General features: G+C 46.1%; 1 protein-coding gene and 1 long non-coding RNA gene across 4 annotated transcripts in view; one reads left to right on the top strand and one right to left on the bottom strand.

Annotated features, from left to right (window-relative positions):
* The first annotated feature begins 496 nt into the window (after positions 1–496).
* On the top strand, positions 497–8,287 carry LOC116423761. The gene is made up of 2 exons (XR_004234289.1): positions 497–646; positions 7,698–8,287. It is a non-coding gene; the product is annotated as an uncharacterized LOC116423761 (long non-coding RNA).
* The window catches only part of FAF1 (Fas associated factor 1), a 385,064-nt gene continuing 375,478 nt past the window's right edge, over positions 6,680–16,265 (bottom strand). For all 3 annotated transcript variants that reach the window (XM_031969148.1, XM_031969147.1, XM_031969149.1), the window contains one exon: positions 6,680–9,040. In XM_031969148.1, coding sequence (XP_031825008.1) covers positions 8,957–9,040 — 84 coding nt within the window. In that variant the 3' untranslated portion in view covers positions 6,680–8,956. The remainder of the gene's footprint in view (positions 9,041–16,265) is intronic.

The following is a 16,265-nucleotide window of genomic DNA, read 5'->3' as shown; positions in this document are numbered from 1 at the left end:
CCTGGTGATTGATACCTCTGGCTCAGAAGGTAGGTAATGAGTTCCCTGTCATCAGAGGTTTTCAAACAGAGGATACATGGTCCTGTCCCGGTTGTGATGGAAGAGACTTCCATGCGGAGCAGGACCTTGGATTAGGTACCGAGTCCCTTCTAACTCCAGTCCCTGGTCCCTGCTCTGGACTTTCCCAGTGGACCTTGCCTGTTTGGCCCAGAGGAGGAACATAACATCAAATCCCTTATTTATATTTTAAAACATTTAAATGAGTTTCCTGAGGTCCTAGGCATAATAGCAGGGCCTCTAACTCCAAGTTCACTGCTTGTGTTTCCGGCACTAAAGGGATACCCGTGTCCCCCATCTCCATCTCTAAGTAACCTCTCCTCTGAGACTCGCGCAATTCAAATCTACCATCCCATCACTACCCGGCAGCTTTTGTCTGCACATCTCCAGGTCTCCCTTTCCTTTCTCAGTGAGTTCTGTACTTGTGTTGCTAGGCAACCCTACTGGATCTCCCTGCCCCCTCTCACCCACTCTCCACAGCGGCTCTTCCAAACCTTTTCATCCTTCCTCCAACCTTCCACAAGAGCCTTCTGCCCACACCTCAGCAGAGACCCTCATCCCCCATTACAGAAAAAGGAGGCTATTCGCTGTAAGCTCACTCTTCCATCTTCCTCATTTCCTCTCAGTCTGATGCTTCCGATCGTTACCTCCTTCACCCTTGTCTCACATGATGAGACGGTCTAACTCCTTCCCAAGGCGAACTTCTCTCCCACACAACTGATCCCATCCCTCCCATCTCACTTCCATCATCCCCACTCGGTCAATTATCTTCAATCTCTCCCTATCTCATTCCCCATCTCCTCCATCCTCCCCCCTCCAGAAGCCTTCTCCCCCCTCTCTATCGCCTCTGTCTCTCCCATCTTTCACAGCCAAACTCCTTAAGGTCATGTGCAACAGGAGCCCCTTTCTCTCTCCCTAACTCATGACAGCCCGGCTTCTGACCTCACCGGTCCATTGCTCTCTTCAAAGTTATTGGCAGTCTCTCAGGGCCAGAGTCAAACGCCATTTCTCAGTCCTGGTTCTCCTTGACCTCCCTGCCACCTCTGATCCTGGTAATTCTCTTCTCTCCAGGTCTGAGAGACCCCCCCCCCCCCCCCCCCCCCCCCCCCCCCCCCCCCCCCCCCCCCCCCCCCCCCCCCCCCCCCCGCCCGGGTTCTCCTCCTCCCTCCCTGATCCTTCTGTTTCCCTTGCCGGATCTCCCCCGTGTCACATGGGAGGAGTCCTGGTCCCTCTTTTCTCTCTACTACGGTTCTTGGTGATCTAATCGACTCTCACGGATGAAACAATCTCTAGGCTGAGGAATCTTCAATTTAGCTCCAACCCCTCCGTTGACCCCCTGTCTTGCATTTCCAGCTGCCTTGCGGATATCTCAGACCGAAATGGTTGGTAGATGTCTTAGATTCAACATGTCCCACATGGAACGCATCTTTGCCCCAAACCTTTTCCCCTCCCCTTCTGGCTGTTCCATTTCTGCTGAGGGCACCCCATGCTCCTGCTCTTCAGGCTCACAAGCTAGGGGTCATCCTGGATCCCTCCCTCTCACCACCCTCTGACCGAGTGTCGGAGCCATTGCCCGGCCTGTTGGTTTCACCTTTGCAGCGTTTCTCAAATACGGCTCCTTCTCTGCTGTGCCCCTGCTCTGGCTCCAGCACAGACCCTCATCATCTCGCACCTGGACCGTGGCTGCCAGTGGGCCCCCATCTCTCCTCGCTCCAGCCAATCTTCCACCCGGCTCTAAAAGGAATATTCTTCAAGGGCAGGACTGACCACGTCACCCCCACTCCAGCGTCTGTCTTGCCACCAGGATCAAATACAGAACCTTTGCTCGGCATCTCACTACCCACCATGTACTCTTCCATCTGGGGCCAATCGTCCCCTTCACGTTCCACAAACAAGACTCTGGGCATGTTCTCAGGTTGTTTCTCATTCCTACAAGGTTCTGGCTCCTCATCTCTGGCCCCCTTGGGCCCCAGCTAAACTCCCATCTTCTCCAGGAAGCCTTTCCCAATGCCTCAATTCTAGTGCCTTCTTTTTAACGACGATTTCCTACTTACCTGTATTGTGTATTCCTTGTTTGCTATTTCTGTTATTCAACTGTGAACTTTTTGGGGCAGGAACTGTTTTTTGTCTCTTGTATCCCCAGAGATTAGCAGTGTCTGAATGGGAGTCTAAAAAAAATAAGGGAACTGGAACCCAAGGTCTCCCCCAGCTATAGCCAGGACTAAGGATGTTGGGGTCCCCTGTTATTAACAAGAGGATGATGATTTTAATAATCCCAGGTGTCTCCTAGCTATCTTTTCCAATGTGACATTGGCCATGTCTTCTTTGAACAGACATGGTCCTCATCAATCAATTGATGGTCCTCATCTCCAAATGGGAGTAGAATGAGGGTGGTTGTGAAGAAAGTGTTTTGTAAACATTAAAACTTAGAGAAGTTAATTGTTACTCAGCTCTCCTCCTCAGCTCTTAGAGTCTATGACCTTATCATGTCTTTGGGACTCCAATGGGTCTTGCACGAAAGGCAAGGACCAGTGCCCTAGGCAGGAGACTGAGACCTCAACCCCTTTCCTTTTCTACCTGCCAGCCTGGGGTGGGTGGCAAGTGAGGTACTGGAACTCCTTGGACTTGGGAATGAAAGAACAGGAGATTTGGGGTTCAGAAACATGCTATGAGAGCTGTCCATATTAACCATGAGAGCTGTCCCAAAGTAGATTAAGCTGCCTCAGAAGGGAACGAGTCCCTTTGTTGGGGATTTTCTCTGAACAAAGACTGGCTGACCACCTGTTGGGTCCAGCAGGCTCTTGTTCAGGTCTGGGTTGGACTAGAGGCTGCCACTGAGGTTCCTCATGGCTCCTGGGATCCTGAGATGAAGAGCACTATGGGACTAATCCCCGGGGATTTGATGGACAAAACTCAAATCAAGAATTTTATGGGCAAAATTCTCATTTGCTCTGCATCCTTCTAATGATGCCCTCTCAACCCAGGCTAGACAAATCAACAGAAATCTCCTGATGGTTAGGACAAATGAGATGCTGCACGGTGGCCTCTTGCTCAGTCAGGACCCTATCTGCTGAACCATCCATGACATGAGTTATTAAGGTACACAGAACCTTGGGAGGAGCAAGAACTTTGGTTTTGTCCAAACCTTTCCGGTAATTCATAAGTTTCCACGATTCCCTTCCTAACACCTCCACAACATAGGGTTCCCAATGTTTTGTTTGAAGATTTCAAGGGGCTATGGTTGGGAGGTAGGAAATTTCCTATTTTCCAAAGTCACTCATTTCATGATTAGGAACTTTTTCCTTACCTCCACCTGAAATTTGCTCCCAGTCTTGGTTGGTCCTGGTTCTGCCCTCAGGGGCCAAACTGCACAAGGTTAATTATCACCCCTTCCAACTATAAGCTCATCATAACATATCCTTCCTTCACTCAGCTTCAGTGAAAATAACAGGTCCTGGAAAATGTGCAGCAACATGGCACGCCACTGGACTGGGGAGCTGGCTTTCCGCTAACAAGGTTGGACTTAAGATTTAAAATCCATGTTCTTCAGGAAAGGGGGGTGACTACTGCACTGGCCTTCACGCCGCTCACTGGCCAGACTCTTAGAATGTAGGAAGTATGGGGTTGTCTCCAGCTCTCAGAGTAGCTGAAGGGAACAGCTCAGAGGAAGCTAATGATGTGACTTAATTAAAAGAAGGTCTTTTAAAGACACGAAGACCTTCGGAGGGGGCTGCTCCTGGCCCTTCCTTGGTGGGCAGAACAATAATATTCCTTTTAAAAATCTCTGCGGGTCCTCACTAGTGGGTTGAGAAGTAGCAAGAACAATTTACACTACAACATCCGTATTATAAAAATGAACAATTTTGAGGACTTTAAAAAACAGATGAAGAATGAAATGAGCAGAAACAAGAGAATAATTTATATAATACAACATCACTGTAAAAACAAACAACTCTGAAAGCTCGAAGAACTATGATCAATACAATGACTGTTCATGATTCCAGAGGACTATGGATGAAACATACTGTTCATTACAGATATGACAAAATTGGGGTGTAGAATGAGAGGTGGGTATTAGTTTTGTATACAGTTGCTGAGAGGGAATTTGTTTTGCTTGACTGTCCATATTTGTTACAAAGAATTTATTTTTCCAATGGAGAAGGGAAGTGGGAGAGGAGAGACTTTTTAATTAAAAAAATAGAGAAGTGTGTATGGGTGCTGAACGTTGTGTGCATTTTCAGATGAAGTCATTGTATTATTAGCTTCACTTGTTTTGTTACAAGACACCTTCTTAAGGAGTTGGGAATCTGTATATGTTTGTAATGTAAACTCCTGTGGTTCCCAATCACTTTCAAGATCAGATGTAAAATCCAATGATGGGCATTCAAAATCCTTCATTAACTCCCTCCCCCCCTCTCCCTCCTGTTCTTGCACCTCATTCCCTGCTCCTATTCTATGATCCAGCGAAACTATCCTTGTTGCTGCTCTTTGAACGAGACACCAAATCTCTTGATTTGAGGCATTCCCACTGGCTCTCCCCGGTGCCTGGAATATTTTCTCCCCTCGGGTTTTGTGGAGAACCGGCTAAAATTCCCCCTTCTCTACGAAGTCTTTCCCAATGCTCTCTTCTGGCTGTGGGTATTTCTACTTTATCCTGTTTATAACTTGCAGAGTTTTTGTTTCCTCCATTAGACTGTGCACTCCGAGAGCACAGAATGTCTTTTGTCTTTTTGGTATCCCCGAGTTTAGCACAATGCCTGGCCTGTAATAGATGCTTAATAAATGTTTTAATGATTGAAATCACTAAAACTTTTTTTTTTTTGCAGAGGCAGTTGGGGTTAAGTGACTCTCTCAGGGTCACACAGCCAGGAAGTGTGTCTGAGACCAGATTTGAACTCAGGTCCTCCTGACTTCAGGACTGGGGCTCTACCCACTACACTACCCAGCTGCCCAACATTTGTTTTTTGAAAGAGCACAAGGCCCAATCCCTCTCTCTGCTGGAGCCGAGAGGCCTGTGCGGCTTGGTAGCAAGGGGTCCCATGTGGGCCCAGGAGAGCAAATCTCCATCCTCTGTTCTGGGAAAGGTGTGGATCTCCCACTTTTAGGATTACTGTTAGAAGTAGCTCTCAACGTATAGAAATTGTTGATGGATTTGTGTCCTTGTGCTGGGCTGAGTGTGTTCCCTCTAAGACCAGAAGCTTGCTGGTTTTCATTCAATCTCTCCCTCTCTATGAAGTGAACTTGTGCTTATTTGGGGGGTTCAGCCAGTGATCACCTTATTCCTTAGAAGATTCCGATTTGCTAAGCGGAGGAAGGGGGCCGGTCGTGGCCCAACATCTGTTCTGTGGGGGGACAGTGGTTTTAGGAGCCTGGCAGCTGACCCTCCGGAGGGGTAAGAGGGAAATGCCTCTTTGGCTGATGGACGGCAGCATCCTCCAACGCTACCAGTGGGGCGGCCTCAGCGCGTTTCCAGGACTGAGCCATCTCCAGGAGAGCTTCTGAGCTGCCTCTTGGAGTAATGTGGAAAGCAGCAAGGCCCCTCTTGGGGAAATTGTCTTTAAATGTATATGCGACCAAGTGAGCCTCTTAAAGAAATGTAACGCTGCACGCCATGTATCACAACTGGGAGGGACCTCAGAGACCCCCTATTTTAGGCTGGACTAGACAGGCTGAATGGTCACCCCAGCTGCCTGGTGGAGAGGGCTTGCTGTGCCCTAAAGCAGCCCACTCCAGCTATGGGCAGCTTTCCTGGCATCCTGCCCATTCTGCTCCTAGGTGTGCCCCACAGGCCCAAGCAGAAAAAGTCACATTTGGATGGCGACCATTCAAATGCTTTGAAGACAGCTGTCCCGGCCCTGCTCCCTGCCTCCGACCCAAGGCTTGGCTTGAAAGTGAAGCTGGATCTGGAGTTTGGGACCGTGGGCCCGGCCCCCTTGGTCAGGGAGGTGGGGGGGGGGGGCGGCACCCGGGAGACTCGGTTGACAGAAGGAACAAGTCTCTTCCCATCGTGGGTCCTTTAACTTTTGCCTTAATTGCAATAACGATGACAGCTAGCGTTTAGATGGTGCTTACTATGTGCCGGGAGCCAGGCTAAGAGCTTAACAATTGGTATCCTTTTGATCCTCCAAGGTCAGTGCTACGATTATCCCCATTTTACAGATGGAGACCATGAGGCAAACAGAGGTTAAGTGACTCGGCCAGAAGCATACAGCTAGGGAGTCTCTGAGGCCGGACATAAATCCGCATCTTCTTGGCTCCGGGCTTCTCTGCGCGGCCCCCCTGGGTAAGCGCCAGCTTTCCGGGAGGTCCGGCTTAAATGCCTTCTCTCCCGAGGGCCTCTCCTCATCCCACCAACCTACCCTGCACAGAGCTGCCCCCAGGGCTGCGAGCACAACCCCCGGAGGTCCGAGCGGGGGGCAGGGACTGCTTCGTTTGGTCTCTCCCCCCACACTGAGCCCGACGTACACAACCAGCACGCCTGCTCACAGAACGCACGGGGTTCAGGGGACACTCCTGCCTCGCTGCCGCATCCCTGCAGCTGTGACCTGTCTGACGCCCAACAGGGTGGGAGGAGTCATGCCGTGGTTTAGGCGTAGTAGGTAAAGTACATTTTAGTAGCGACTTTAGTGTAACTGCAAATTTATTTTATGTTTCTAATGTCACCGAAAAGGTACAATTTAGGAACGCCAAAGTCCCATTCTGCTACATTAAAAAACATAGTTCCATAAAAAAAAAAAAATGCTCTCGTTCAACTCCAAGTTTGGATAAATACAATACAGATGACGAAATGCTGGGGATTTACATCATATCTAATGGAGACTTAGCACAGCAATGCTGCAAACCATCCCACCTTGCGAGGGTCCAGCGAGGAACGCCACCTGCGCGAGGAGACCCTCGGAACGGACAAGCTCTTTACGCTCTGATACAAAAGCAGCGGTTGCGTTAAGGACATTTTGTGAGTACGGGGCACTGAGAGAACCATGGAAGCTGGGATCCACACTGCAACAGACGAAGGGAGAAGGGAACCCACTACGGGCTAAGTCCAAGTGAGAAGGGGCGTCTGGCCCCAGGAACCGCGGATGATGGACAGACCTCTTGAAGTGAGAATGACGCTAATACTTCTAGGCGAGTCCCGTCGTGTCGTTTGGAAGTGGGAAACCCTTGGTCTGGGAAGGCAGGAGAAGGATCAGCAGCAAAACGCCTCAACTCCCTGTTTGTGTTGCCACGGCCCTTCTTCCGGCCAGATGTGAGCGGGTGACCTCTCCACCTACATGGCCGGAGGAGGGGGCTGGGGAAGGCGGGTCCCCGGCAGTCGCCTCTCTGGACTCACGTCTGGCCCCGCCGGCACCTGCCCTGGCGGCGGGGGGGCGAGGACAGGCTCCGCGACCACTTGGGTGGGGGTTACGACTGAAGACTTGGGTGAGGCAGCGGGAAAGCCTAAAGGTGGACCGTTTTCTTTGGAGTTGAGATTATTCAAATCAGGACCTTGGCTATCATGAGTTACATAAAAACAGATGTGAAAAGTATTCCAGAATTAAAAAAAAGTTTGAATCACAGTAGATGCTTGGATAGTGCATTCAATTCACCAAACCCTTAAGCCTGCTGATTAAATAAAATACATCAAAACTGTTTATCCGCAGGTTCAGACGACGGGCATCTTCGGAGCTGAGCCGATTCAGGTAAAGAGGAGGAGACGGTCTGCTCACGCCAGGCGCCGGAAGTGCTGCGTCGGAGACGCCGAGAACCACTTCTTTTACTTGCGGGTGGGAATCCGCCGTCTGAGCCACCCTCCCGTGTCGAGCGGAACGAAGCCAGGACTTCCTTGTCACACTATGTGTACACTAAGGCTACGTGTGCACGGTGTTTGCTGGTGACACAGACAAAGGGCTTCTGAACCCGGGAACGAGGAGGTTCAGGTGGGCGGTGGAGTGAAGGGGGAAAAGAAAAGGGAGGGAGGGGGAGCAAGGCCGGGAGGACCGTGTCCATCCGTGGTGAGCCGAAGGCTTGGGCCTCGTCTTCTGGCGGTGCGATCCCCAGACGCCTCCCGGATCGGCAGGTGCTGGGGGATGGGTACGGGCTGCCTTCTCAGAGTATTTAAATATTCACATCATGCACAACTGTGGCAGGTTCATACACCGCAACATAATGGAAAAGACTTTCTACACTGAATCAGGAGTAGGGTCCAAAGCAGAGCTGGAAAATAAATATCTTGCATATATCTCAAACTCTATTCTTCAAACAAAACCTTACACCTCATCAAAGAAGTCAGAGAAGGCCGGAGGGAAGTCCGAGGCCTTCCTCTACAACTGTCTCATCTCTGAGGCTGAGAACACAGCATCCCATGGAGATCTCCGGGGGACCTGGGGGAGGGTGGGGTGGGGGACTGTTCTCCCGCCTCCTTAACTTAAGGGATAAAGTCAGAATTCAGATCTGGAGATGAAGTCAGATGCATGGGTTAGAGGCCTGGCTCGATGAGACTCGTCAAAGATACAGCATCCTAAATGGCAAGAGGGAAGACGGCCTCGTCCGAGACTTCATGGGGTTGGGCTGGGGGAGGGGGGGAGGATCAGAAGCATCAGAATTCTACTAACAATCACTCACATATGAATGGTGCATTAATTCTAGGACAAATGCTGCAGGGACTGGGCTGGGAAAGTGTTCATGGTAGAACATTCTCCTCTGCTTGTGCAGCAAGGGCTGAAAACATATACTCATGGATGGGAAACTTTATGTAGCTACGTTTATTATTCTTTCCAAGATTCTTGCAAGAGGCAGAGAGGTGTGAGACACTGAGTGGAGTTGGGTGACAGGGTAGGGCGGTTTGGAGAAGAGAAGCATTTCTCTCGACGTGGGGCCGCGGGCCTGTCAAGGAACGGCCAGTCTGACGGTCAGCTTCCCGCTATTCTTTTGCTTCCAGGAAAAGGGTTTCTTGAGGAAATAGCTTTACCTCCAGTAATGACTTGTTGGGGTCCAGCTGGGTGACCTGAAAGGAGAAAAAGCACAGGTTAGGAGGATGACAGAACACGAGTTGCCATTTCTGTCAGCTCTAAAGGCTTATCTCATACTCCCCTTCACGCCTAACCCACCTGCAAGGTCAAAACTCTTGGCTGTTTTGCTGATGAGGAAGCTTGAGATTCAGACGGGGGTGGGGTGGGGGGTGGGGTTAATGACTGCTGGGCCAAGGGCGGCACAGTGGGGTGGCCCAGCTAAGAGGGACAAAGGCAGGATTTGAATCTGCAGCCTCCAAGTAGCATCTCCTGGCTCTTCTAAATGATGTGGGTGCACTAAGATCTGCAAGCACATGTACAGGGAGCCCTTGGCAAGGCTCCTTCTGGGGCTGTACCACAGCTGGGTCTGGAGGGCAGATCTCATCAGTACAGCATTTCCCCATGAGAATTCTGTGCTCTGATCCTGGCTGACTCAACTCAGCCCACCAAAAAGCAGTCACTCTCCAAAGGCCCTCCCTTCCCCAAGCTGAAGGAGTTGACACACCCCATCTCCACTCCCCACCCCCAGGGAAATACAGCAGTGCATAGTGATGACCAAGGCCTTCCCAGTGCCCCAGGCCCAGCCCAAGATCTCCTGCTAAATACTGTACTCAGTCTTGGCAGACCCACAGTTTGGTCACATTTTACACAAGGTGTGGATCACTGTCTACTGTGGAGTACAGATCCCCATCAGGTGCTCAACTGTCCACATTCCCTGGGCCATCCATTACCCTTTCCTGGACTGTGCTGGTGGGAGCACATGAAGAACCCACTTCTCCAATTTGGAACTGTGCCCAAAGGCCTATAAAAAACTGTGCACACCCTTTGACCAGCAGTGTTTCTACTGGGCCTGGATCCCAAAGAGATCTTAAAGGAGCAAATAGGACCCCCCATGTGCAAAAATGTTTGTGGCAGCCCTTTTTGTAGTGGCCAGAAACTGGAAAGTGAGTGTTTGCCCATCAATTGGAGAATGGGTGAATAAGTTAGTGTTTGAATGTGATGGAATACTATTGTTCTATAAGAAACGATCAAGATGATTTCAGAGAGGTATGGAGAGACTTATGTGAACTGATGCTAAGTGAAGTGAGCAGTACCAGAAGAACATTGAACACACTAACCCCAAGGTTATATTTTGATCAACTGGGATACTCAAGCAATACAATGATCTAACACAATTCCAAATGCTTGGGATGGGAAGATGCCATCTGCATCCAGAGGGAAAACTATGGAGACTGAATGCAGATGAAAGCATATTATTTTCACTTTTTTGTTTGCTTTTTCCTTCTTGTGGTTTTTTCCCTTTGGTTGTGATTTTTCTTTCACAAAATGACTAATATGGAAAGATGTTGCAAACCTATATTAGATTATTTGCTTTCTTGGGGGGAAAGGAGGCAAAAAGAGGGAGAAAAATTTAGAACTTAAAATCTTACAAAAATGAATGTTGAAAACTATCTTTACATGTACCTGGAAAAATATAGTACTATTGAATTTTTAAAAAGGAATGATAGAAGGTCTTTATGACCAAAGCAGAACTAGAGATCATTACTGATCACAAAATAGAAAATTTCGATTATACCAAACTGAAAAGTTTTTGTACAAACAAAACTAATGCAGACAAGATTAGAAGGGAAGCAATAAACTGGGAAAATATTTTTACAGTCAAAGGTTCTGATAAAGGCCTCATTTCCAAAATATATAGAGAATTAACTCTAATTTATAAAAAATCAAGCCATTCTTCAATTGAAAAATGGTCAAAGGATATGAACAGACAATTCTCAGATGAAGAAATTGAAACTATTTCTAGTCATATGAAAAGATGCTCCAAGTCATTATTAATCAGAGAAATGCAAATTAAGACAACTCTAAGATACCACTACACACCTGTCAGATTGGCTAAGATGACAGGAAAAAATAATGGATGATTGTTGGAGGGGATGTGGGAAAACTGGGACATTGATGCATTGTTGGTGGAGTTGTGAACGAATCCAACCATTTTGGAGAGTAGTTTGGAACTATGCTCAAAAAGTTATCAAACTGTGCATACCCTTTGATCCAGCAGTGTTACTACTGGGATTATATCCCAAAGAGATTATAAAGAAGGGAAAGGGACCTGTATGTGCACGAATGTTTGTGGCAGCCCTTTTTGTAGTGGCTAGAAACTGGAAACTGAATGGATGTCCATCAGTTGGAGAATGGCTGAATAAATTGTGGTATATGAATATTATGGAATATTACTGTTCTGTAAGAAATGACCAACAGGATGATTTCAGAAAGGCCTGGAGAGACTTACACGAACTGATGCTGAGTGAAATGAGCAGGACCAGGAGATCATTATATACTTCAACAATAATACTATATGATGACCAGTTCTGATGGACCTGGCCATCCTCAGCAACGAGATCAACCAAATCAGTTCCAATGGAGCAGTAATGAACTGAACCCACTATGCCCAGAGAAAGAACTCTGGGAGATGACTAAAAACCATTACATTGAATTCCCAATCCCTATATTTATGCCCACCTGCATTTTTGATTTCCTTCACAAGCTAATGGTACAATATTTCAGAGTCTGATTCTTTTTGTACAGCAAAATAACGGTTTGGTCATGTATACTTATTGTGTATCTAATTTATATTTTAATATATTTAACATCTACTGGTCATCCTGCTATCTGGGGGAGGGGGTAGGGGGTAAGAGGTGAAAAATTGGAACAAGAGGTTTGGCAATTGTTAATGCTGTAAAGTTATCCATGCATATAACCTGTAAATAAAAGGCTATTAAATTTAAAAAAAAAAAGGAATGATAAAATTGTTTTTACATGTAAATGGGAAAGATAAAACATTAAAAAAAAATAAATTAAAAAAAAAAAAGAAGCTATCTCTCCCATGGCATTTCCTCCTCTATGACAGTAGCTCGTGGTCACCTTAGTTGCTCTGGCTATTGGGTAATATTCTGTCCAAGATAACGTAGTTTATTGTTCAGAGACATCCTCAAACTGGAGCCACCAGAACGAAGCGGGCTCGTGTTGCCTCCTCTGCACTCTCTGTGCTTCTGCCAAACTGCACTGCTCCCCAGCCCCTGGACCTTCCTTGTGCTGTCTTCTGGGAGCACCCCTCCTTGGTAAGCCATGTTCTCTCTATCCCCCTTCACTGAATTTCCACCCACACTTTAATGCCCATCTCTTCACAGAACTCTCATGAATTTGCCAAGTGTTTTTGTGCATCATAGTTAACTGTGTGTGTGTTGCCTTCACCTACTAGGTCATAAGTTCAAAGATGGCCTAAGCCATGGCTAACAAGCCTGAATAACACATGGGGCCTGGCCCTAAGTGCCAGACAAAGGAGATGGGTTGTATCCCGTGGGAATGGATGAAGATGCCTGAGCACATCTCAATGGTTTTTCCAATATTATGCCAAGTTGCTTTTCCTTGGATAAAGATCTTACCTTTAGAAAACTCCATTTTTCCCAAACCATAAAACAATGGATAAGTTTCTTATTTTCATTATTCTAAACTTGACAAACACCAACAAATATGAACATCGCCACATAAGAATATAAAAAAGAGGATTGTATATGAAACCATGAATCTCTATAGCAAGTAGTTTTTTTTAGTGTTTATAACAAATTCAACATATTACTTCTAAAGCTGTCCAGTTTGCCTAAATCTCCCTCTGAACTTCCTTCTGTTGTTTTTTGGTGTGGAAATAGATCCCATTAGTGAATCTGATCCTTGAGTTGAGATCAGATACGGGCAGAGAACAGTAGGAAAATCACTAACCTATTTTTGGAAACTAGATCTCCTCTGAAAGCATGATGTTTTAACTATCACCTAGAATGACCGACTAATCCCATATTCAGTTCTTTTATGACCTGAGTATGTTGTCTATTTGGATCAAGAAACCCTGACTTATGTTGGATATCAATTCTTTCTTAATCACTTTTGTTATTATTTTCAGTGTAAAGTTATTCTTCTTTGCAGATAAAATAAGAAAGCAATTTTGCCTTTTCTTCTGTTGTCTGTTATCATTATTCCATCTACTTCAAGCATTTTGATACCTTTTTTTTCCAATATAGCTTTAAAAACCTCCACTAACCCCATAAAACTTTGCTTTCCAGTATTGCTACACTGAGGCTAACTAGATAGGGTCTACTGATCTTTAAAAGTTAAACAAAGGAGGTTAAATTTGATTCTAGAGACAATAGGAAGCAATTTATCAAGTAGAGTAATAAAAAGGTTAGTTCTGTGTGTAAACATTTTGTCAACAGTGTGTGGACTAGATGAGGGAGAGACTTGTGGTTGGAGACCAGTTAAAGGGCCATTCTAATAATCTAGCTGAGAAATGATGAGATTAACTGTCACCTAAACAAAGACACAGAGAAGGGCTGGGATTTGATAACTGATAAGAGAGTGGGGAACTACTGCAAACTACCTTCAACAGAATTAGGGAAGTTTCTGAAAGGGGTAAGTTTGAGGGGAAAGATAACAAGGTCTATTTTGGATGTGCTGAGTTTAGGACGGAGACACACACACACACACACACACACACACACAAACACACAGAAAAAGACAGAAAGATGGGGGGGGGATGGAAGGATAAAAGAAAGGAGAATGAGGGAGGGAGAGAAGTTAAGTGGTGCAATGGATAGAGCAATGGACTTGAACAAGACAGAAAGACCCGAGTTGAAATTCTTCCTCAGATTCTTGGCAGCTGTATGAATGTGATAAGTAAATCACTGAATCTCTTTGTTCCCCAGTTTTCCTCATTTTATAAAATGGAAGTAACATCTACCCCATGTGGTACTTGCAAAGATCAATTGAGACAACATATAAAGCACTTGGAAAACCTTTTAAAGTCCCACTTTCTACCCTCCAAAGCTGAAATTAGTTTTGTTGAAGTTAAGCAGAAGATTGGTGGTGATGGTGTTTCTGGTCAAAACAGAAACAATGACTATTTACATTCATTCTGAGCCAATCGGAACCAAATAATGACCAAGTGGGGCAAGTGGTAAAAGAAAGGTAATGTGACCTATGTATGAGTGGCTGATAATTAATTTGAACTGCTTGAACACCATTGTTCCACCTCCCCCTTATCACCATCACTGGAGGATCACAGTCTTTAAAGGGTTAAGTTTTCCTTCATGGTAAGTCTTCATCTTTTGCCCTGTAGCACATGTATTCCAAGATTTTCTGGCTTTTGTTGCAGAGCTTTATGTAATTTTTGCCTGTGGTTGCTTGGTTATTGGATGTTTGCAGTGTCTTTTCTTTGACCTGAAAGCTTTGGATATTGGTGATGACATTCATGGGAGTTTTTAATTTTGTAATTTCTTTCAGGAAGTGGTTAATAACAAATTATTTCTAATTCCATTCTTTCCCTTCTGGTTCTAATAGATCCTGGATATTTTTAACATATGACATTTCAAAATATGGCATATACAATTTATTATTTTTTGGGGGGAAGGGAGATTGGTCAGTTCTCATGAAATTTAAATGATCTGTCCTTGACTTTTCCCCCAGATCAGCTGCTTTAATAGCAGACAATGCCCTATATTTCCTTCAGTTTTTCTAATCCTTTGCTTTTATCATAACCTTTTTGTTGTTTCATTGAGTTGCTATTTTTAGGATTAAAAATAGATTTCATATAGTTCAATTTTTAAAATAAAAAAATAGATTTCATATAGTTCAATTTTTAAAAATCAGCTGCTTATGTACAGAATGATGAAGCAGTAGCTAGATAATAGCAGATAAGAAAAAAACCTGCAGTTTTTAGAGAACTCACTGTATCATGTGACATGGCAGCCAAAAAAAAAAAAAAAAATAACTCATGTTATTCCAGACTGCAGTGTGATATTGTCCGGAATAAGGGAGGTAACAGTCCTATTATCCTTTTTATAGCCCATCCAGCTACCACTGTAGTCATCTGACTTTCTGCTGCTTCACTTTTCCCCACCTGGAAGAGCACTTTCTAACTGAACCACCAGAAAAAAAAATACTGTCTTTTTTTGGGGAGGGGAGAGGGAAGGGATGACCTTAGTCTATTCAGTATTGGCATTCCTGCACTGACTGGGCCAAACCTTCTTGATTTGTGAGAAATGACGCATTAGCACCATCGGACTGCTATATCTGGCCAATCCCCCAGTACCAGACCAGACCGTGATTCCTAGAGCCCTCGCTATTCCTTCCCCTCGTTGGCAGATTTCTACTTGCCCCTGTCCCACAGCTCAGTAGTCGGATCAATACTATGAAAGACCCTTTGTTCTTGGATAGAGTATGTCAACTGTCCAATCCCCGCGATTTCCTGGTACTCCTGATAGATGAGTTAGAATATAAGTTCCCCCATTAGAACTCAAGTTCTTTGAGGGCAGGGACTGCCTCACTTTCGTACATACACACCCTGTGCTTGGAACAGCGCCTGACCCAGAAGTGCTTAGTAAATGCTTTTTCATTCATTCGTTCATTCATTCATTCAGTCATTAATTCAGTCAATCACTTTGACCACATCTGGAGCATTCTATGTAGCTCTACCTGTCATATTTTACAAGACACTGACAAACTGGAGCCTGCCCAGAGGAGAGTGACCTCTAAGAAAAATGGGACCCATGATGCAAAAGAATCAGCTGAAGCCGTGGGGATGCTTCGCCTGGAGAAGACATGGGGGAATCTAACAAGCCCCCTCGGGCACAGGAAGAATTTCACGTGTAAGTGAGGTTAGACTTGTTCTTTTTAGCCCCAGGAATGAAACTAGGTCCGGCAGGTGGAAGGTTCAGCAGCAGATCTTAGATGATTACAAGGAAGATCTTCCAACAATTAGAAATGCCTCCTTATGGGACAAGCTTTCTTGGGAAGACAGTGAGTTCCTCAGGGTTAACCACAGGGTGCTCGGAGTCTTGACACCCAGAGCCCAGCTGTCTGAGGGCAGGGGGAGGAGAAAACCCCGTGCAGGAACAGTCACCGGGCGGGCTGGCTGCTCCGAAGTCCCTACCGGGATCCTCTTATTTTCTGCGGCTGAGGGAGATCCTGCCCAGAAAGGATCACAGTCCCATCAAAGTATCAGAACAAAAAGCCGCTACAGGAACAGAAGTTGGTTCCAAGGGGTGCGAGGGAGGGAAGCCTTGCTGAGAAAGCCCCTCATTACCTCCCTTCCCCTGCCTCTCTGGAAGGTGCCCCAAGATCACCATGGCTCTTGGGTAGAGGGGAGGCTGCCCCTAGGAAAGCGACTTTTGA

Source organism: Sarcophilus harrisii, chromosome 4 (genome assembly GCF_902635505.1).
Source record: "Sarcophilus harrisii chromosome 4, mSarHar1.11, whole genome shotgun sequence".
NCBI classification, from domain to species: Eukaryota; Metazoa; Chordata; class Mammalia; order Dasyuromorphia; family Dasyuridae; genus Sarcophilus; species Sarcophilus harrisii.
This window is presented reverse-complemented; position numbering and strand designations above follow the sequence as displayed.